The sequence below is a fragment of the Salvia splendens genome, chromosome 3 (genome assembly GCF_004379255.2).
Source record: "Salvia splendens isolate huo1 chromosome 3, SspV2, whole genome shotgun sequence".
Lineage (NCBI taxonomy): Eukaryota > Viridiplantae > Streptophyta > Magnoliopsida > Lamiales > Lamiaceae > Salvia > Salvia splendens.
This window is the reverse complement of record NC_056034.1, coordinates 28558201-28580289: the sequence shown is the minus strand read 5'-3', so window position 1 is coordinate 28580289 and position 22089 is coordinate 28558201. Positions and strand designations below refer to the sequence as shown.

The 22089-nt window shown below is 41.0% G+C and overlaps 3 protein-coding genes across 4 annotated transcripts; 2 read left to right on the top strand and 1 right to left on the bottom strand.

The window, feature by feature from the left end:
• The first annotated feature begins 7866 nt into the window (after positions 1–7866).
• LOC121797316 lies at positions 7867–10877 on the top strand. The gene is made up of 3 exons (XM_042196068.1): positions 7867–8277; positions 10206–10313; positions 10382–10877. Exons 1-3 carry the CDS (start codon positions 7972–7974, stop codon positions 10691–10693), a joined length of 726 nt encoding a protein of 241 aa, XP_042052002.1. The 5' UTR covers positions 7867–7971; the 3' UTR covers positions 10694–10877.
• Positions 10878–12669: 1792 nt separating this feature from the next.
• Positions 12670–16064, top strand: LOC121795607 (myosin-binding protein 7-like). Of its 2 annotated transcripts, XM_042194144.1 has the most exons (4): positions 12670–12906; positions 13066–14554; positions 15298–15344; positions 15692–16064. In XM_042194144.1, exons 2-4 carry the CDS (start codon positions 13220–13222, stop codon positions 15798–15800), a joined length of 1491 nt encoding a protein of 496 aa, XP_042050078.1. In that variant the 5' UTR covers positions 12670–12906; positions 13066–13219; the 3' UTR covers positions 15801–16064. The 2 variants fall into 2 exon arrangements, with proteins under 2 accessions (XP_042050078.1, XP_042050079.1); XM_042194145.1 differs by having other exon boundaries at positions 12670–14554.
• A 112-nt stretch (positions 16065–16176) lies between these two features.
• LOC121795605 (protein downstream neighbor of Son-like) lies at positions 16177–21851 on the bottom strand. The gene is made up of 15 exons (XM_042194141.1): positions 21746–21851; positions 21455–21564; positions 20373–20443; positions 20180–20309; positions 19775–19863; positions 19534–19684; positions 19262–19452; positions 18599–18798; positions 18415–18513; positions 17927–18048; positions 17683–17784; positions 17275–17381; positions 17064–17151; positions 16615–16766; positions 16177–16505 (listed from the first exon to the last, which is right to left on the bottom strand). Exons 2-15 carry the CDS (start codon positions 21557–21559, stop codon positions 16286–16288), a joined length of 1827 nt encoding a protein of 608 aa, XP_042050075.1. The 5' UTR covers positions 21560–21564; positions 21746–21851; the 3' UTR covers positions 16177–16285.
• Positions 21852–22089: the final 238 nt, after the last annotated feature.

Below are 22089 nucleotides of genomic sequence, written 5' to 3'. Positions count from 1 at the left end.
GTTTGGTAGATTCGGACTCAAGGCAAACCCCTCAAAAGTTCAAGTCGTTCAGAACATGGCAATGCCGAAGTCCATACATGACGTGCAAAGGCTAACCGGATGTCTAGCCGCACTGAGTCGATTCCTTTCCCAAGCAGCCGAAAAGCAACTGCCGTTCTTCAAGGTGTTGAAAAAGGCACCAAAGTTCGAGTGGGGAGCCGAGCAGAAAAAGGCCTTTGACGAGCTCAAAAGTTATCTAGCCGAGCTTCCTATTCTCTCTGCTCCAACCGAAGCCGAAGTAATATTCTTATACTTAGCGGCATCGGATCAAACCATCAGCGCGGTACTTGTTCGAGAAGAAGGCCTAAAGCAGCTTCCCATCTACTTTACAAGCCGAGCATTAAGAGGTCCAGAAACCAGGTATCAACCACTGGAAAAGATTGCTCTGGCATTAGTAAATGCAGCAAGGAGACTGCGGCCATACTTCTATGCTCACAAGGTATGCGTCTTAACTGATCTGCCACTTCGGCAAGTGTTGACCAAACCAGAAGCATCAGGCAGAATCGCCAAGTGGGCTATAGAGTTGGGAGAGCACACAATTGAATATCTACCTCGGAAAGCCATCAAGGGACAAGCCTTGGCAGATTTTCTTGCAGAAGCGAAGTTCGATCAAGCAATTCCTATTATTGCCGAACAGAAGAATTCTGCCAATGCCGAACTAGCACAGCCCTTGGAATCCGAAGTAGAGCCGCCGGACTGCTGGAGCGGATTCGTAGATGGAGCTTCAAACAAGATGGGAAGTGGAGCTGGTATTTTACTTGTCGCTCCCGACGGACACGAGGTAACCTACTCACTTCGTTTCCTATTCCCCACTACTAATAATGAAGCCGAGTACGAAGCCCTCCTGGCCGGACTCCCGGTTAGCGCAAAGTCTGCTCGTCAAATCTCTCAAAGTCCATTGTGATTCACAAGTCATAGTAAATCACGTGTTGGGTACAAGTGAAGCTCGTGACGAGAGAATGAAGAAGTATTTGGACAAAGCGCAAAGCATCAGCCGAAGTTTCTCCTATTTTCGGATAATCCGCATTCCCAGAGCGGAAAATAGCCGAGCAGATGCCTTAAGTAAGTTGGCCTCAGATCCGAGCTCAAAGGCGGAAGAATTAATGCATCGAAGCATTGATGAAGCCGAGGTACATTCAGTATCCAGCTCGCCGAACTGGATGACGCCGATCTTGCAGTATCTGGATCAAGGACAATTGCCCGAGGATAAGAGAGAAGCTCGGAAGATCACGTGCCGAGCTCTTCGGTACGAACTTCATGAAGGAGTCCTCTTTAGAAAGTCTTACCTCCAGCCGTTATTGCGGTGCGTAGGACCAGAAGAGACGGACTACATCCTCAGAGAAGTTCATGAAGGATCGTGCGGTAGCCACATCGGAGCCAGAGCTTTAGCTAAAAAAGTTCTGAGATGGGGATATTATTGGCCAACCATGGTACAAGAGGCAGTTCAGCTCGTCAAGAAGTGTACGAAGTGCCAAATTCATGCAAATGTCCCAAGGATGCCGCAGACCGATCTATACACTATGCAAAGCCCTTGGCCTTTCATGCAATGGGGCATAGACATAGTGGGACCACTTCCTCAAGCTCCTCGGCAAATGAAATTCCTTATCGTTGCCGTGGACTACTTCACGAAGTGGGTGGAGGCTGAACCATTAGCTACGATAACGAGCTCAAAGGCATTGGACTTCGTCTGGAAGAACATAGTGTGCCGATTTGGCATACCCCACATCCTCATCTCGGATAATGGGACTCAGTTCACCGACAAGACGTTCAAGAATTGGTGCCAAGAGCTGAACATTCAACAGCGGTTCACTTCGGTCTCCCATCCCCAAGCAAACGGACAAACGGAAGTAACGAACCGGATTCTGGTGAAAGGGTTAAAAGCTCGGTTAGAACAAGCCAAAGGACAATGGGTAGAAAATCTCCCTCAAGTCCTATGGTCCTACCGAACTACACCCAAAACCTCCAACGGTGAAACTCCGTATAGTCTGGTGTACGGCACTGAAGCCGTAATTCCGGTGGAGATCGGCGTACCCAGTCCCCGAACTCTAAATTTCTCCTCAGAAATGAATGACGACGGACTGAGAGCAGAACTAGATCTCGCCGAAGAAAGAAGAGAATTGGCGTGCATAAAAGCAGCCAAGTACAAGGAGCAAGTAGCCCGGTATTATAACCAAAGGGTGAAAAGGCTTCAATTTCAAGTGGGAGATCTCGTCTTGAGAAACAACGAAGTAAGCCGAGCAGAAAAGCTGGGCAAACTCGAACCCACATGGGAGGGTCCATATCGGGTGTCAGAAGTCCTCGGCAAAGGGTCTTATAAATTGACTCACATGTCAGGAGAACAAGTACCCCGAACATGGCACGTCTCCAACCTCAAGAAGTTCCACTTGTAAGAGACAAAAGTCCGGTCAGTCCGTCTCGTGTCTAGTTCGGTCATAGGGGTATGTGTTTTTATTTGTTTGTTTTTTACTTGTACCTTTTACTTGTCGTTTTTTAAAAAAAAGGGTTTAAAGTTTTTTTCCTTCGTCCTTTTCTTTTTTTCTCTATGTGTTTTGTCTCTATGTGCTTGTCGTCTCTTACAAATGGTACCAAGGTATATCGTTCTTTAAAGACTGATCTCCTTTTTAGATCGATTATTAAAGACTATTGTGAGTCCAAGCTTCTACGGAGGATATAGGACCACAATTCAGCTTAACAAGCAGTCCGTCTGAAACGAACTGCAATAAGCCAACGATTGTGAGTCCAAGCTTCCAAGGAAGATACAAGACCGCGATTCAGCTTAACAAGCACTTCGTCTGAAACGAACTGCAATAAGGGAAAGTCCGATCCACGCGATAAACCTCGCCGAATTAGGACGACCAAGTTCGGTCAAAGAAGTTTACCTCATAAGACCGGGGACGACCATGTCTAGTCAAAGAGGTTTACTGCATAAGACCACTTCGGTTAACAGGGAAAGTCCGATCCACGCGATAAAACTCGCCGAATTAGGACAAGGGAAAGTTCGATCCCGGCGACAAAAATCGCCAAATTAGAACACAAACCAAGTCCGGTCAAAGATGTTTATTTCATCAGACCAAAGACGAGTCCGGTCAAAGATGTTTATTTCATCAGATCAAAGACGAGTCCGGTCAAAGATGTTTATTTCATCAGACCAAAGACGAGTCCGGTCAAAGATGTTTATTTCATCAGACCAAAGACGAGTCCGGTCAAAGATGTTTATTTCATCAGACCAAAGACGAGTCCGGTCAAAGATGTTTATTTCATCAGACCAAGGACCAAGTCCGGTCAAAGAAGTTTACTTCATAAGACCGAGGACGAGTACGATGAAATTTTTTCGCTAAGCTGTAAATACAGTGTTAGAAGCGAAAACAAAATTTCATTTTTCAAATCTTGTTCGGCATACAACTTAGCTACCCTACAAAATGGCGTTACGCTATTACAAAGGACTATTCTACTGTCCAGGGTTGCTGAAGTTAAGCCACCTATCTGCAAAATCCTCTGGAAGCCGAGTTCGGTTGTTCCGAGCAGATGAAGAATAAGCAGGTCGACGAGATGCTATCCTCGACCCAACGCCTCTTCCCCGAGCCCGAGAAGTCCTAACACCTCGGCGATGAAGAGTCTCTGCAATAAGCATCTGCTGATCTTGCTCGCTCATAGTCACAACTCCTCGGCGAATTTCAGTCCGTCCCTGTCTTGACGATTCCGGTTGCTCCTGAGCCCGTTCTCGTCTTGACGTTTCCGGCTGTTCCGGAGTTCGTTGTTGGCTGGGAGTAGGATTTTGAACAAGGGAACCAGAGGTTTGATCTGGAGTGCGAGCATCTGTTGGCGCGATATGCCGAAGGAATCTTTCTATGGAGGGGCGCCGAGAAAGAACAATGTTGTACCGAGAAGCCCAACGCCGCAGTGATGTCACAACTTGTTGGCAAGCCGGGCTCTCCAGCACATTGTTCATACGGAGTACATGATATTCCTCCCACAGTTCGTCAACTCGACTCTGAACATCTGATATGGTCATTCCCCCGCGCACACGGATGTAATCCTCATACGCAGTCCTCTCAGCAATGGCCGTATTCAGCTCGGCCTCCAGATCTTTCTTATCGGACTCTAAGTCCTTGATATCGGCCTCCAGCTTCACTAAACGAGCCAGAAGCTCGTCATTCTTCGTCTGATCGGCTATAGCTCTTCTCTCAGCTTCGTCCAAAGCCGAAGAGTACAGCCGTTTCCAGTGAAGTATCTCCATCTCCTTGGGTACAAAGCAGCTATATTAGTTCGGCAGCTGTACCGAGCAGATAGTAAAATACAACAGGAATAAAGGCAAGTACGAAAAGCTATACGAAGACAAGTGTAGAGAATTTTTCATTCACAAGGAAAAATTTTTACACTAGGGCTTCAAGGCCATTTTACAAGGAAGAAACTAGACTAAGAGAAGGGAGACGAAATCATACTCCGCCAGCTTCGTCTCCGGCTCCTCGGTCTGGTACAGCTTCTTTCTCCTGGGCTACCTCAGCCTCAGCCTCGCCTCCTGCCGGCCTCGCCTCCGCCTCCTGATCGGCTTCCTTCTCCGGATGCCCGGCCTGATCGACTTCGGCCTCCCGCTCCAGCGGCTCGGCCTCACCCTCTCCGTTGTAAGTCGAAGCGGGTGAAACGGGTCCCACGGAGGCAAAGATAGCCTCCAGGTTCTCGTCCCGATCAGCTCGACAACTCCGGACTTGGTCTGCAGAAAGCAGGACCGAAGATGAAGCGAGCTCCTCAAGGAGCGGCAGATTCTGAAGCCGAGCCGCTATCTCTCGGCTGTACAGAGGCAGCACGACATCGGCCCCCTGCTCGCCCTTATCGGCAATTAGCCTTACCAGACTACCGACAAAGGCCGAGAACTGGCTGCTCAAAAAGAGTTTCTCCGTGTAAACACGGAGAGCCTCCCCTTGGGCAACCACGGCAGCAGCATCCCTCCGTTTCGTCTGCTCCCGCTGGATGACGAGCTGGTTTTTGGCAAACTGAGCTTCATCCTGGGCCGAAATCCTAGCAGCTCTGGCCTTCTCAAAGTTAGCCTCAGCCTGTTCGGCCCGATGACAAGCAGCCGCCAACTTCCTCTGCATCTCAGCATAGTCATTGGACGCTTTGGAGAGTTCGACGGCGACGAGCTTGGAGAGCATATCGTTCCTCTGAAAATGAATAAAGAAAAAAGTCAACAAAGGGACCACAAAAAATACAGGAAAAAAGCAAGGCCAGAAAATCAAGAAGAGAATTCACCTCGGCGAAGTCCGTGGGCCATAAAAACGGCTCACAGATATGTTCCGAAGGAGGCGCCAAGACCACGTCTTTCTCTGGCGCTCTCGGGGGCTTCTGGGCCTTCCCCCTCCCCTTTGCCGAAGTTGACTCCGGCTTCTTCGGATCCGAAGAGGTTTTTTGCCTTTTCGGAGTCCTCTCGGCATCAGACGCCGAGCTGGTGGTTTTCGGCCTCTCCGGCTCCTTGGACTCCGAAGATTTTCGGGTAGCCTTGTTCAGCATGTACACTGCCAAAAAGCAAGAAAGCAAGGTTAGTTTTCTTCGTTAAAGCAGTAGAACATAAAGGTAAAGAGAAATCCTCACCCTCGGCCTCTTCGTCCGAAGACGAGATGTCGAACACGACGTCGCCCTTGACGAGCTCAGACTCCGTGTATTGTTTCCTAACTATGGGAATCTTGTTGAGCTCGCCATCGAGCTCGGCCAATGGTTCTAACCGAGGATGAGGAATCACGGACTTCGGCCCTCTCCAGGGGAAGCCCGGAGCCGCTGTCCTATTATAAAAAAAGAAGCGGTTTTGCCATTTCGGCCACTTGGTTTTGCAGAATGCCCTAAAAGGCTGTAAGGGGATCAAGTAAAACCAAGATCCCTTCCTTTTAAATTGGAAAAAATTAAGGATTGCCCGCAGAGACAGATCCTTATCTAACCTACGGAGTTCGGCAGCAAAAGCCGACAAGTGCCTCCAAGAATTCGGAGTCACCTGACCTAAAGGGAGTTGAAAAAAATCAAGAAGCTCTACAAAAGGTGGGGGAAGAGGGAAACGAAGCCCGCATTCTAAGCAGGCCTCGTACACGGTGGCGTACCCCTCCGGCGGGGAGTCAGCCCTATGATCACCGTCAGGTACCACCGCCTTCCCCCCAGGAAAAAAGTATTTTTCGGGTAGGGATATCACAGTATCCTTACTCAAAATACTAGGGAAATACTCTACGGTCTTCTCCCCGGACTCTTTCCGGCCAGAAGACCCCTTATCCCCTTTCCTACCGCTACCCGACTCCGAAGAAGAAGAAGACATTTTTCTTACTTTTTGAAGGTGAAGAAAATCTGAAGAAGCTCTTGAAAGCGGAAGAAAATTTCTCGAGAAAGAGAGAGTATAGAAGACGCAACAGCAAAGGTGTTCAAATGAGGAAAAAGGAGCATATTTATCAGATTCGGGAAAGATTTCGAGATCGTTGCGCCGTTTCGAATCCCACCTTTTCAGGATTCAACGGCCGGATTTTACTGTCGCATTTAATGCAGGCACGCGCAAGGCACGTCCCCTGACGTCAGCCTCCCCCTTACCATTATCCAGAATGCCGAAGTGACTCACCTCGCCGAAGTGATTCACTCCGCTTTTCGGGGGGGGTAGTGATGGGGTACGAACTAAACCCTAATGGCAAGCCCAATAACAGTGACGGCCCATCAGCCCAGAGCCCAAGAAAGAGTATCTGTTCGGCACCAAAGAGTTCGGCACGACCAAAGAGTTCGGACTCAGCCTACAGCTCGGTAAAAGCCGACCAGTCAAGCTCTCCTCTCAGATCAGCAAGAGCTGATCGGTAAAGTCCAGCAGTTCGGTCTCAGCATTCGACCGAACTAGGAGTTAGTGGACTCATGAAAGGCCTCCACGACCTCCGCTATACCCACGATCTATTTAGTGGTACGAAGCAGTTATTGAGCAGTTATTGCTCACCCACGATCTTGTTAGTGGGGCTGCAAACCACGACCTTAGTTCAATGTATAAATAGAACTTAGATCAGATAGAAAAGGGTTAAGCTCTCTAGAGATAAAATCATATAGCAAGTCTGTATTGTAAGCTGTAATCCCAGATCAAGCAATACAATCTTGCCCTCCCTTCTTCCCGTGGACGTAGATTTACCTCAGTAAATCGAACCACGTAAATTCACCGTGTCGTAATTTATTTTTACGAGCATTCCTCATCATCAATAATTCGCGGATTCATCAGTAGGGATATTTTAGAAAACAGAGGCCGCGTTTGATATTATGATAAAGTTTAAATATAAAAATGAAGTTCACTCTAAATAAAAATTGAATACTATGAATAAAAATTTCATGATACATTATTAAATTTTAAGCAATCAAAAGGCCACACAACACATCAATTATCGTTATCAAAACAGGGACGTAGTTATTTCTAAAGATCAATTTTGGTCCTAAACATATGACCAAAATATTAATTTGGTCCAAAATATTCACTTTTTGAAAAATATGTCCATAACAAATGAAATCCTTGTCGGAGTGGTCCTTTTTTGACGGTTCTATCAAAAACATAACGGTCATGTCACTGTGCAATAAGCGTTGACCGTTAGTTTTTTGACGGAACCGTAAAAAAAATGACTACTTCGATGACATTTTCATTTCTTATGGGTTTGTTTTTAAAAAGCGAATGTTTTAGACCAAAATTGACATTTATTCAAAAAAAAATTAGCGGTCTAAAACGATAATGAAATGAAATTTGCGGCCTAAAACGTGCTGTTTTGATAATCGTGATGCATTAAGTGGGATATATAGATTGTTGAAGGACCGAAGTGCTATTCCACCTCTAATTTGAAAAGTGGAACAATAGTCCATCAGTCCAAAAACAAAAACCCCAAATCGCAATCATACATCAAATTCACAGCTCACCTAATATAGTTGAATCGCTTCCCCGATTCGAACATGGCGATTCCCAGGCGATTGCTTGCTCTGCTCGTACTTGTATTCAGCACAATCTGGCTGGCCGAATCGAGTAGCGACACAAACCGCGTGTTCTCACCGTGCGGCGATGCGGCGGTGCAGAAATCCGATGGTTTCACCTTCGGAATCGCCTTCGCCACCAGAAACTCCTTCTTCTTCAACACCTCCGTCCAGTTGTCTCCCTGCGACCGCCGCCTCGGGCTTTCCTCCAGCGCTCAGCTCGCGGTTTTCCGCCCTAAAGTCGATGAGATCTCGCTCCTCACAGTCAACACCTCCAGCTTCTTCCCGGTACTATTAACTGACTTGTGATTTTAATGTAGAATTAGTCGAATCATGCCACGATTTTATCTCGCCCAATTATTTCGATTTTCCTTGTTTGGTTTACTCTTCTGGCTTGGGAAATTGGTCTTATATCATCTCTTTTACTCGCATTATCGTTGGGGGATTGGAAGTCAAGATATGGTTGTGGACTTCATAATGAACCTAGTTTGAGATTTTAATGGTACCTACCTGGTTTCGTCTAAATTTAATCTGAAAGATGGCAGTACAAGGGCTTCTTAAGTATGTGTTTGCAACTGTGTATTAACTATTGAGTTTGTCTCTTAGAGAAAACTACACTACTGCACCTACTCAAGATAGGAAACATTAGGTTACCATCTTTCCAAGGATCCTAAAACTGCTAGTTTCCAATTAGGTAACTACATTCTGATTTATGTATCATATTAACGCATTTCTAATTATATCGATAGATTGATTGAGTAAGAGCATCTCCAGTGGGCGGATGTCCCACTCGGACATCCCGAAAACACCTCCTGCCACGTCACTAGGACTTCTCATCCCACTGCCACGTCACTAGGACTTCCCCTTCACAATCCGCCCTTCCCACAAGGACTTCCCTCAATAAAAAAAAATCACAAATTCACAAATAAAACAATTTACGTTTACGGAAATAAAATTTCAACACGAATACGAACGGAAAAATTAACAACTTCATTTAAAAAAAACATAAATGATTTGAAAAAAAAAATTACATAGTAATAAAACAAAAAAAAGTACTAACATCAACGTCAACCCTTCCGCGTCCAAACCTCTTCGATAATATCGTTCTGAAGTCGAACATGGGCATCTGTTTGCCGCATGTCGGCAAATGCACGCATCCGCTCGACCTCTCCATGAGGTACCCCCATATTCACATTCGCGTTGGCCACGCCGTGACTTGGACCTGCACCCGTATCATCTTCATTGGTCCACTGAGTCAGTTCCGCACCTTCATTTTCGACAATCATGTTGTGCATTATGATACATGCGTACATGACATCGCCGATGTTGGGAATAAACCACTGCCGTGCAGGACCCTTGACTACCGCCCATCGACTCTGGAGCGAATGAAATAAAATTCAACGAGCCGTATATATAGAGTTTTAAAAAAATTAAAAAAAAATTAAAAATCGGACGTCCGACCCATGCCACAATGGCGGACGTCCGCCCGCCCGTCGCGCCGACATCCGAGGACACCCGACGTCCTCACGGGACGTCCGTATCCGACCTCCCCTGCCATAATGGCGGACGTCCCGGTCGCCCGTCGCGCACGTCCGACCGGACGTCCGCCATTGGAGATGCTCTAAGTGAAAGCTAAAGACGTCTCAGTACCATCATATTCATCAAGATATATTTCTATGCTCATATATTACTTATGAACAGCATACCAAAGAGTATTTTGTACTCCATCCGTCCACAAAAAATAGACTAGTTGTACCATTTTGGGGTGTCCACCAAAATTAGACTAAGTTTAAAAATGGAAAGTTTTCTACCAATACTCTCCCTACACATCATTCTAACCGAGGACCCACAATCCACTAACACTCATTCCACTACCTTTTTCATATCTCTCTCTTACTTTACCAATTATACAATTAAACCTGTGCCATTCATAACCTTGTCTATTTTATAAGTTTACTCAGAGTACATTCTTATTGAGGTTATTTAGTGATGCTGTTGAATTAACTGCATGTAAACGTGCGTCTTAAAGCTATCACCAAAACTTTTCTATTATCTTGTTCCCAAGCAATGGTGTTTAAGATATCTGTGAGTGTGCTTTTCTAAATAAATTATTATTTTTATTAATCTAATCCTGCCATAGATCTTACGATATTGGACTTCTAGCAGGTTAGCGTGATTTAAAATCTGTTACAATATTTTTGTTCTATCCTCACCAGGATTCTGTAGGAGGTTATATGGTCGCATTTGCTGGCCGGAAGTATGCTGCAAGGTCCATTCCTGCGTTTGTTGCGAATACTTCATATATCGTGACCAGTTTCACTCTGGTAAGAAGATAGGTTTTTGCAGTACAGTTGCCTTCCCTTAGGATTTATATATTATGGTGACACTGCAGGTTCACGAATTCAAAAAGGGGAGGCTTCAAAACTTGTACTGGAAAAGAGATGGCTGCGCTTCATGCTCAGGAAAATCGAACTTTGTCTGCCTCAACAATCAAGACTGTGCCATCAGAACTAACAGCTGCAAGAACAGAGGGGGAGCTGTAGATTGCAGCATCGGAATTCAAGTGGCGTTCTCTGGCACAGACAAGCATGAATCAGTTTTCAACTCGTGGTATGAGGTTAAGAAGCTCCGTCAATATTCTCTATTCGGCCTCTATTCCAATCTCAGGGACTCCCTCACTAGCCAGTACAACAGTTTCTTCTAATTGCGGTGCTTCTACATTTTCTTGTTGTTTTAAGTGTGTCGATTGAACTTCGCGGCTCTCTGGAGTGCGTCTTTGTAAATCATTTTCCCGTAAAATTTCATTTTTATTATTATCCAACAATATTAATGTAAACAGTTGAAGGAAGCATTCTTCATTTTTTATATTACTCTACTATTTTGGTTAACCATACTTCTCATAAAAATTCCTTACAAAAAACAAGAAAGCATGTTTTTTCGGTTGCAACTTTCCCTATAAGTTATTTCGGTTTGTTTCTAAAATTTAAAACTCTAGGCTGGCTCGGATAATAATACAAATGCTGTAGTCCTAATCCTATTGTATTTATACTAATTTCGCATTTCTTTATGACCACTGACTCTTGCAGTTTATTTACTAAAAGACTCCACTGCCTTTTTCTTTTTCTTAAGAAATGTAAGTTCAAATTGTTAGTGGAATCTACGATTAAGTTTATAAGAGTCTTCACAATAAGATGGAACAACTACAAAAACTTGTCCGCGCAGTCAACAGCTACAAACACTTGTCCTGCCCAATAAAAGCCACGCCACATCCACAAATCACATTATTTTATCAATTGTTGGTATATTTTAATTGGACTAGAATAAAAATTATCAGACGTAAATAATAAGAAAAAAAACCTCATTATTTTATCAATTGTTCGTATATATATGAAATTTATTATTGACAATTAATGATAAATAATTTTGTCAATTTTAAAATAAAATAAACAATCCTTAATATTTAAAATTATGAACGTGTATAAGTTCTCAAATATTAATGTACATGTAGTGTTAAGTTACTATGTGTAGTGTAATTAAAGTAATAATATTAATTTAACATTTTTCCAATATAACTAATATAAATGTTTTTGTTATAGTTTTAGTGTGAACATAAAGATATGTATTTTTTCTTCAAAACCTATAATATGATTGGTTTTGCAGTACTGTTGGAGTTATTTGTCTACTCTATTTTAAGTTTTGCGGTACCGTTAGAGATGGTCAAAGTATTTACTGACAAAATGAGATTTTTGTTGGAGAGGTGAAAAAGAGTGAGTAAGAACGAAGTATAAACGTGAGCCTCATGTGTTTTGATCGTTGGTGTAGGGGACAAAAAACAGGACCAAAATGTATCGATCAAGCCAAAGTTAACTAGTTTTCTTTTTACAATGGGCTGTGGTAGAGAAAGTGAGAAGAAGGAAATGACAGTGTTTGGGTTCAATCGCAGAAAAATTCCAATACTTGTAAGTCTCAAGGTTTAAACGCCAACCTCAACACAATTTATTATCAATTCTTTCGATTTTAACAAAAAGTTATACCCCACAGAAATCATGAATATCAGAATCATTATCTGTAACGTAGAGTTATCGCATTGCGATTATTAGTTGGATAAGTCCTTAAAGTAGGAACACAAAAGGAGAGGAACTTACGATTTCATGTGTTGTTATTAATAAAGATAAATCCTTTTTTCTTCCTTTTTCAGGAAAATGACTCTTCGACTTAATCACATGAAACCGGCTACCTTAATGATACCCTTATTAGTTCAACATATAATTTTTTAAAATATTTTAAAACACATTAATATATATGTTAGGGAATAAAACAATGAAGGTGGAGGATTATATGAGTAGTGATAAATATATATATATAAATACAAAACATTAATATTATAGTCAAAAGTTAGTAGCCAAATTGTCGGAAAATAAGCTAACCATGAGTAATATGTGTACTTAAAATATTCGTGAGGTGATAATGGAAATGTCCAATAATGTGATTATATGTATTTATAGAGACAAATACGAGATTAAAGAGAAAGAGCAATAGAGACACGGCTAGAGTATAGAGAATAGAAGTGGTGGTTTTTTTTGTTCAAATTTTGGAGGGCAAAAAGGTCATTACGCTGCTCAAGTTTAAATTTTCATTTCTTCTCCTTCCCCTCTCCTTTCTTCCCAGTTTTGATTTCTCTCTCTAAAATTAGGAAACAGCGATTAATCCTCTTTCTCTCTCTACAGCTTTATAACTGAAGCACACACCGCACAACGCTTCTAGGGCTGCGAATTCCTCTCCGCTCCCCTCTCTTTACCTCTAATCTCCTTTTCGGCCGGAAAATTTCTTTTACCAGCCACTTTCCGACCTAATTGATTTCGTTGTGGAAGGCATTTTCCTGGAAGTTTTTTTTATTTTTTATAACAGAGCTGCTAGGTAATTGAAATGCATATATTTCTTTGATTGCGCGGAACTGATTTGGACGATTAAATTCGGATTTAATGCCTTATATCATTCTTATGGAAAATTTGGGGATACTGTATTGTTTTAGGGATAATATTTGACCCAGAACGCTACATGTTTTCTGTTTTGCAGCAACGAACCGATAACCTGCTAGAAATTTGTGATTTATTGTTTAATTTTTTAATTTATTCACCGAGGGAAGTAGTGTGGTTTCGATTAATCTGAAGAAACTACGATTCTCGAGTATGGTGGAATTGAGGGTTTACTAGACAAGTATTGGCGGTGAATGGAGTCTGGCGAGATAAAATGGTGTGACCGCGACTTCGATTGCAACGATCCTTCTATGATGGAGAAGCGAAAATGTAATGAGCTTGTGGAAGAAACCTGCCTCTCCAGCCAAGGGGTTATCGTGACGCAAAATGCCCGTGTAGAGCTAGGAAATGAGTGTACAGCACTCCGTGAGATGGTGATCAGTCAGCAGCAGACCATTGAGGACCTAATCTCTGAGTTGGAGGAGGAGAGGAATGCTGCGTCCACAGCTGCCAATGAAGCTCTCTCAATGATCCTGAGGCTTCAGAAGGATAAAGCAGAGATTCAGATGGAATTAAGGCAGTTCAAGAGGTTTGCAGAAGAGAAAATGGCTCATGATCAGCAGGAGACGTTGGGATTGGAGGATATGTTGTATAAGAGAGAGGAGGCCATACAGTCACTTTCATGTGAGATTGAGGCCTATAGACACAAGATGATGAGTTATGGGCTCTCAGAGACTGAAGTTGATGGAGTCGTCCAGGCTATGAGCCGGAATTTCAGCATGATTGAGGACATTGAAGGTCAATTTGACTACGTAAATGAGATGTACCCTCCTCTCAGGTGCATATTGAATGAATCACAAACCTATCCAAATGGTGATGATGAAATGCCTGATATTGAGAAATATGCATTTGGGGAAAATCCACATTCAAGTGACCAATTGAAAGATTTGGAGTGTCGAATCAATCAATTGGAGAAAAGTCCTAGAGCCATTTATCCTGATGGGGAACTAGTTAATTCAAAGAATGTGCTTGAAAAAGTAATCATTGGCCATTCTCCAAGAGCTATGAGCGCAAGGAATGGCCCACAGTCGCCTTTTGCAACGGCTAAAGAAAAAGGCCCAGAGTTTTCCAGGTATTATTCTCCAAGGTTTGCCAACAGCTTCAAGAAATCTGTATTTTCTTATATTGAGGAGAATCCCAGGAAGGCAGATTATGCATCAGAATATGGAGATGAATCGTGCGACAGAGTCTGCACAATTGATTCTGTTCAACAGGGACCTTTAAATAATCGAGCAATGAGTTGCAATGCTTCTTTTGCTGGTGGTGATGAATATATGGGAACTCTGAAGGAGTTGAATATTTCCAGTTCTAGAGACCTTGAGATTCAAAAGTTATATGCAAGACTTCATTCTCTTGAGGCTGATAGAGAGTCTATGAGACAAGCCATTATTTCCATGGGGACTGAGAAAGCACAAGTAGTACTGTTGAAGGAAATAGCACAGAACTTATGCAAAGAAATGTCTCCAAAGCATACGCTCTTGAGGAAGCAATTGGAGACTAGGAAATTTTCCTTCATGTCAATATTCAAGGTAATGCTGATTACAGTATTTGGCAATATTTCTGTTCGTTCATGTCTCCCCGTTATGTAACTCTATGTTTTTGGCATGACTTGCCAGCTTTGTGTTATGCTGATTGTCATCTGTTACCCCCATTGATTAAATATGCATTTAATGAGATAGTAGAATGTAGGCTTTTATCATGGGACAGTTTGGTAGGGTAGATGACTAATCTATCTTGGAGTTTTATGGCAAAAAATGACCTAAAATGTATGTTCTTATCATGTTTTGTTTATTTATCTTCTCTACAACTGCCCGTAATATAATCTTTGCCCAACTAATAGTGCAGCTGTGCAGTACAGTCTATATATTCCTGCTCTTTACTAAAAAATTGCTCCTTGTTGCCTATTAGTAGTGCAGTACTTCTTCAGTTTTCAATTGTTGGGACAATCACCAGAAAAAATAATAGTTTCTCGTTTGTTTGCTGTTATCATATTGCTCTGCTTGGTCTCATCTCATCAGTGTCTTGTTATACAGCTCGGCTTGTTGGATATTTACAACATATTGATGAATACAAGAGTTCACACACCTTCTAGATTTCTCTTTGGAGTTTGGACCATGTTAAGAAGTTTCAATTACATTCACTAGTGTAGTGATTATCATTTGCCTCATCTTATACTTATTATTACTAATGCGTTTGCCTGTTAGTTTCTCTTTTCATCCCAAGGATATGTTATCTCATTAGCTGCTGATCGTTTTTTACTCGTCATTTTCAGTGGATTGTTCCTATTTTTAGCTGGAGGAAAAGAGGCCGAAGAGCCAGGTAAGTGCATATCCATCAAACTCTAAACGATTGACTTTTTGCTGCATGCGCTACTGCTTAAAGGTTACTTTTCACTTTACCCATTGAATTATTCACCACCAAGCAAAGCTGCTTATATATATCACCTGACATTATGTATAAATCTGTTATGTCCGGATACATTACCTGGAACTCTTGATGACCTCTGTATATAGAGCTTTTAATTCTAAGCCAACCGGATTTAGAAGATAAAACAATGAAACATAACAAGTGGATTAAAACAAATCTTGCACTAATGCTCTGAAAAGTGTGGTGCACTTGATTTTAGGGAGCATTTGTGCTTATGAAGGTTGTTCTTAATTTCTCAGGTATATGTTCGGTTTATCAGCCAACAACATTGGCATGCTAGTGCTTTTAGACCGAAGTCCTCGTGTGGGGTTATGGAGGCATCATTTCATTACAAACTCGCAAAACTAAATGGAGATCATCAAAATGGATGTAGTTTTTTCTTCAAGTCCTAGTTGCAGCTGGATTGATTGGGTACTTGATAGCCATTGTTCGACTTTACTTACATTCTTTTAGTGATGTTGTCAGTTGTCAAATAGTATATGAATACTGTCTCTCCTTAGCAATGTCAGTCTCTCTTAGCTGCTCCACATCTGTGTATATTTCATTTTTGGATGACCTCTCTAACTTCATTAGTTTACTTGCTAAATAAACCATTTTCCACCCTTGTTTAAATTTGACTCTTCAGATTTGCAAAGCTTATTTGTTTAACCATTTTTATTCTTATTTCTTTCCACATTTCGCTATATGTTATAAAGTTAACACTGAAAAAAGTGAAATGTTTCTCTGAGAAACTGAAATGTCTCTATTGATGCATCGAAAACAAAATGTGATTGACCAGAACCTACAAACAAGCAGTTCCAGACTCAGATATGAAAGAGCTTGTATACTAAACCTTAATCAATCGGTGATAGGAAGGCTGTGTAAGAAGTATCACCATACTTCAGTCCTTTTAAAAAGGCAGAATGTCTTCGAAGGGAAAGAGAGGTGTTCGGAATACCAAAAGAAAATCCGTTCTCACCCATTTGTATACCTGCCTCGGCTTGCTGGGGAGGCTGGTTAGTCACTGTGTCTAGACCAACGTTCAAGCCAATAGATGTGGACTCCGTCACGAAACTGCATGTGTATCACATCAAAGTTAAGGCTGCAGAAAGTAGACACAACTAATCAACATTGCAGAAGAGCAAACTAGACAAGAAAACAGATAAAAATGAGGTTGAGAAACCTGGCTTGAAAGTCACCCCCATTTGAGCGCAAAGTATCGCAAACTCCAGAAATTACCCAAGGCGGAATATATGCATCCCTAATTTCAATACTATAGCTAATGCCTGGAGTTGAACTTCTCATCTCAACCCTTCTAACCTGTTTGCATCTGACCTGCACAATTCACATGTGCAGCAAATGCTGAGACACGGAGAGTAATGCCATGGAAATTAAAATATTCATCAAGAGTGTGTATTTTTCTTTTTATCTTCCCTTCTGCTAAAATTTGAAGTGGAAATCAAGAGGTACAATCATGTTTCTGAAGAAACTGTAACGGATAACTTTATTCTAGAAGTTATCATGGCATGCTCTTCATTGCAAACATTCAAACAAACAACTGCAATTGATATGGTATTGCCTTATTAATGAATCATTATGCATGCTCTAGGAAAACATATACTAAGAACCTACCTCAGGAGCACACAGTGCAGCATTTTCAAAAAGAACTGGGCAATATAGAACAGGTACATCAGTACCACTCAAAGGGGTGTAAAGGGATCTGGCACCAAAGAAATGAAGAGATTTGAGATGATGAAAAAAACAGATAAAAATATAATATGCAGCTTTTTCTTCTTCTTTGCCATATAATAAATAAATGAACAAACAAATGCCAGATACTAACCTATAATTTAACAAAAAATCATACAAAGCATGGACGTTCCTCCCAGCAAACATTAACAAAGATTGTGGAGTATTATCAACTCCAATCAGGGACTCCATAGCTCGCGTCTGCATCGTTCAGTTGAATAAAATTTGTGGGTTAGCTATGGCGGATGGCCATGATTGGTTTGCTGAATCCAAGTGAACCATTCTTCAAAATCAACAGAACAAAAGTAACAGAGATGACTGAAAATTCTGATCCTCTAAAAGCAAGCAACCTTGGATCAGACAGTAATGTAACTGGAAATATAAGATCTAACAGCTGCACATTCCTCAACAAAGAATACAAACAAAATTGAATAATTTATCCTATACCTCAAGCACCCTATTTCACGAGATACCTTTGAGGGAAAATGGACAGATTTCAAACCTTTCCAAGGTTGTTTCTTTCAATTTCAGAAAGTGCAACTAGGTCTTCTGCAGTGACTTCCTCCACTTTAGAGTGGCAAAGAGGCATAGAAAATGAAGCATCCTGCAAAAGCATAGGGTGTAAGAAAGCATTATTTCTTGCTAACCAGCCAGATGATAAAGTGAATGGCCACACAAAGAAATAGGTAAATCCAAGCAATGACAGATTGCAACTTCATGTAGCTATAGAAGAATAAATTACTCACATGTTCTTTCAGAAGTGACCTCAGACTTCTCGTTGATTGTGACACATAGGCATAGCAAGGATGCTTAGTTTTGTTTGGGCCATCAGATATGGTAAACATAGCTACAAAGTGCACTGTGCACACTGCAAATGTACAGGATGGAAAACAGATGAATTTCATTTAAGAAGGCATAGCAAATCCCTACAGCTGGAACAGAAAAATATCATGACTGAGCAAGGTTGGGATACTTTGAGAACTGGTAATGTACTATTGCATTCTCAATTAAAAAAAATTATTGTCCCATCCACCTTATGTGCCAGGAGAAGACAACTTTGAGAGTCTCTAAACACTTTGATTGATGGTTTAGGTATGAATATATTGATAGATAACTATAGTAATTTTCATCCAATGATAATAGTTGAGTTGAGACTGGAGCAGCAGAATTCGGAGTGTGACAATTCACCAGACAATCAGATACATCAAAAGGTTATATTTAAAAAGATCATTACCATAAAATATTTTACACAATTTCTTCCGTAACATGTAGTAGAGACTTCGAAATGAATCCTCCCATCCCTGCTGCCGTTTACTTAGGAAGTCCGATTGCCCTTGAGAAATGATAACATTGTTAACAGTGGAGAAAATGAATGAGATAAGAAATGACTAGGAATATGTGATCTTAACCAAAAATACCTCCTACTGCAGATGTCAATGCTGATATAACTACATGGGGTAGACTGGATTGGGGGTGCACCCAAGAATGAAATACCCCAAACCTTGCGATTTGGCTGGTGCAGGTAGGGTGTGCCGAGGTCATATTTTGGCCTTGGAAATGCTCATGTGAAAATAGACCCATGACATATAAAGTGGCACAATTACTTAACCTATGAAACCTGTACAACCATTAAGTATATTGATCAGCATTTCAAGTCTGCTACATTGATAACTACATATCCAGAAGTGGAAGTTTCATCCGAGCTTTGAATGTTGGGCTGTAGCATAGAGGGGATACATAAATTGTGAAAAAGTACCACCAGTAGAAAAAGAACTAAACAGACATCTTCCATCTCATTTTTATGGAGTGGCAAATAACAATATAATAAACTCCTTGTTTCTACCTTTCACAAAACAGGTACACATGTCACAGGGAGTGGCAGAAAACAAGTCAATGATGCCATTTAGGGTCCGTGTGGTGTTATCTGACCTAAAACATGTGTGTTCGTATAATGTTTTTCCATTATCTATCTTTCCTTCCAAACGATCCCTTAGTATATACTACTAAGAAATTTTTGTTTTTAACTGGTTTCTTCACTAATATATTTATGGGGAAATCAGGAAATTTATTTCTGAGCTTACCAATTAACAGATGATGATGACAGCACACGCATACTAGTTTTTAGTGTCAAATCGAGGGGACTTTTCTGCCCAGGTATATGGATTTCTGAAAGGCGTTGATGCACCATATTCCCTGATCTATGCATAGGCCGAGCAAGTGGAGCAGAAGCCGCATGAGGTTCACATGAAACAAGTCCTTTTAGAGCTCTACCCTGAAGACAAGAAGAGCACTTCACATCATAAACCAAAAAGAGTCCTTTTCTGGCCATGAAAGTTGTGGAGAGTGAAAATACCATGTCTACTAATGTGGAGTTGTATATCATTCCACCCCCAAAGGATAAATCTCGAACACTCTTAAAAGTATTAGTAATACATTTGTCAGATGAGTTGTTAATTTGTCTTGAAGTGTCATTGCCATCTTCTGAAGCAACAGTGCCCTCCAAACTTCCAAGTACATGAAGAAAACAAACATTATCAGTTACAAAAGCAAAGATAAAAACTGAATGATAATGATTCATTCAGAATAATACATACCATGAGTTCTGCACTTCATGTTTATCTTTTGAATCTGAACTGAGACTTGAATTCTTCATGCTGCCAACACACTTGCTAGGAATATTTTCCTGCAGTTGTCAACAGACAACATCTTGAAACATTACTAGGCAGATACAAGTCTCTACCATCTCATAACAAAATACTAGTCTCATTCACTTTTTCCATAAATGGGAAGTAGGCCACGTTCCATTAACTCATTCCACTCATATTCAATATGAAAATAGTATAAAATTAGAACCCACATTCCATTCACTTTTTCAACTCACATTTCTTAAAACCCGGGTCGGAAAAAGGTACGACTCATATTTGTGGACGGTGGTGGGAGTAGTAAATTACGTTATTACGATGTGAACAAAAAATTGTCCTAGACTAAAATTTTGTAACCTTGAGAATTTCCTTTCTGCAAAAAAGCCTACTCGATTTAGTGACAGGAAAGTGTTCATCCAACGTTCTCAATTGCACCGCTTTTAATGGATCAGAGTTGTTGCTCTCAGAAACTGCTCCATCAGCATTTCTGAAGAAAGAAATGACTCTGAGGTATCTATGGTAATAAAAGAAAAAAAGGGAATGCATCTACCTCATGGAACCAGTAGAAGTTCCGGAATCATCTGAGCCATCCAGTAAATTCTTTTTCTTCAGTAGTTCCCCCTGTTGAGTAAAGGAGGAGTATTAAGTTACAGTTCATAGCTAATTATTGCTGCTTGGTTTTTAACAGATACATCATACATACTAAATGAAGGATTTTGGACCCATTGTGCATATCTTGAGAAACACAGATGTAGAAATTAGAACCATGTAAGATCATTTCGTTGGCAGTGTACATGAGTGCAGAGCAACCAATGATGAGTACAAAGAAATTATGCCCATGATCACATATCAAACTCCATCTATTTTCTTGCTTCTTAACAATATATCCAACAGCACACTATTCCTGTTTTTTGCTCAGAAATGGATGCAGGACCCTTTTAGTTTCACTATAATATCAATCCTAAAGGCCAATATGTGTATGTGTAGAAACAAACATGCACCATGCAAAGACATGTGCATGGAATGGGATAAATATTGAAGCTAGGTGCCAAACTCCTACTCCCTCCGTCCTTAAAATTTTGTCACATTTTTCCATTTCCGTCCGTCCTACAAAATTTGTCACATTTCACTTTTTTCCATTTTCGGTAGTGCACCCCATATTCCACTAACTCATTCTCACTCACATTTTATTATAAAACTAATATTATAAAAGTAGGACTCACATTCCACTAACTTTTTCACTTCACTTTCCATTACGTTTCTTAAAACTCGTGCCCGGTCAAAGTGTGACAATATTTAAGGGACGGAGGAAGTAGTATTTAATTAATAACAAAAATTAGAAGAAAAACTTGGAGGTTACTCCACTATCCACCGCAGTTTTATACAGAGCCCGTTCAGTTTGAAAGATTATATCACATGATTGAATACGTATTAAGTTTGGTAATTTCACAACTTAATCATAGATGCATAATCATATGTTCCCTCCAACTAAAATAGGACTCACAACTTAATTTTAGATGGATAATTATATGATAATGAGTCACAATGCCATAGTGTATTATTTTATCCCAATTCAGCCTCAAAATAGCAATCGGTGAACTGTTAAACGACATTGAAAGGAGGAGACGTTACCCTCAACTCCGAGGGAGTTTTCCGCTTCAATTTATTCTTCGGAACTCCTCCAGAGTGAAGATTATTAGGCACCGGAAACTGACCGGCAGTCGCAACATTACTCATTCTATCTGCAAATAATAGGAATTGAATGATTAAGATCCACGCACACAAGCACAACTCAGAGCGGGAGAATAAATCAAAGTCGTCCTCAGTATAGGGATCAATTACAGAAAAAAACAATTGAGTATCAAACTAAATAAGGATTATTAATCGCAGTTAGAGATGAACAACAATGGCAGCGAATCAGACTTCTGTATAAATCATTCGAAGAATGTTCGGGTGATCGCGGAGAAGCGGGAATTTGGCGAAAGTGCGTCTCCGTTAAAAATATGTTTGGATTGATTTGAATTATGTGTTTCCCTCTTTTTGGTTATCCATCTATAAATAAATAGGTAAATGGATCAAATCAGAATTCATTTTGCTAGATACTACTTACTAAGTCCGGCTAGAGCTCGATTTATTTGAATAATGTCGTACACCAATTTGTACATAATGTGGTCGATGCATTCTTATTCAATTTCAATTCTTTTTTTGTTATAACTAACGCCTTGACATCAAAATTTAACTAACGAATACTATAAGATACGTCTATT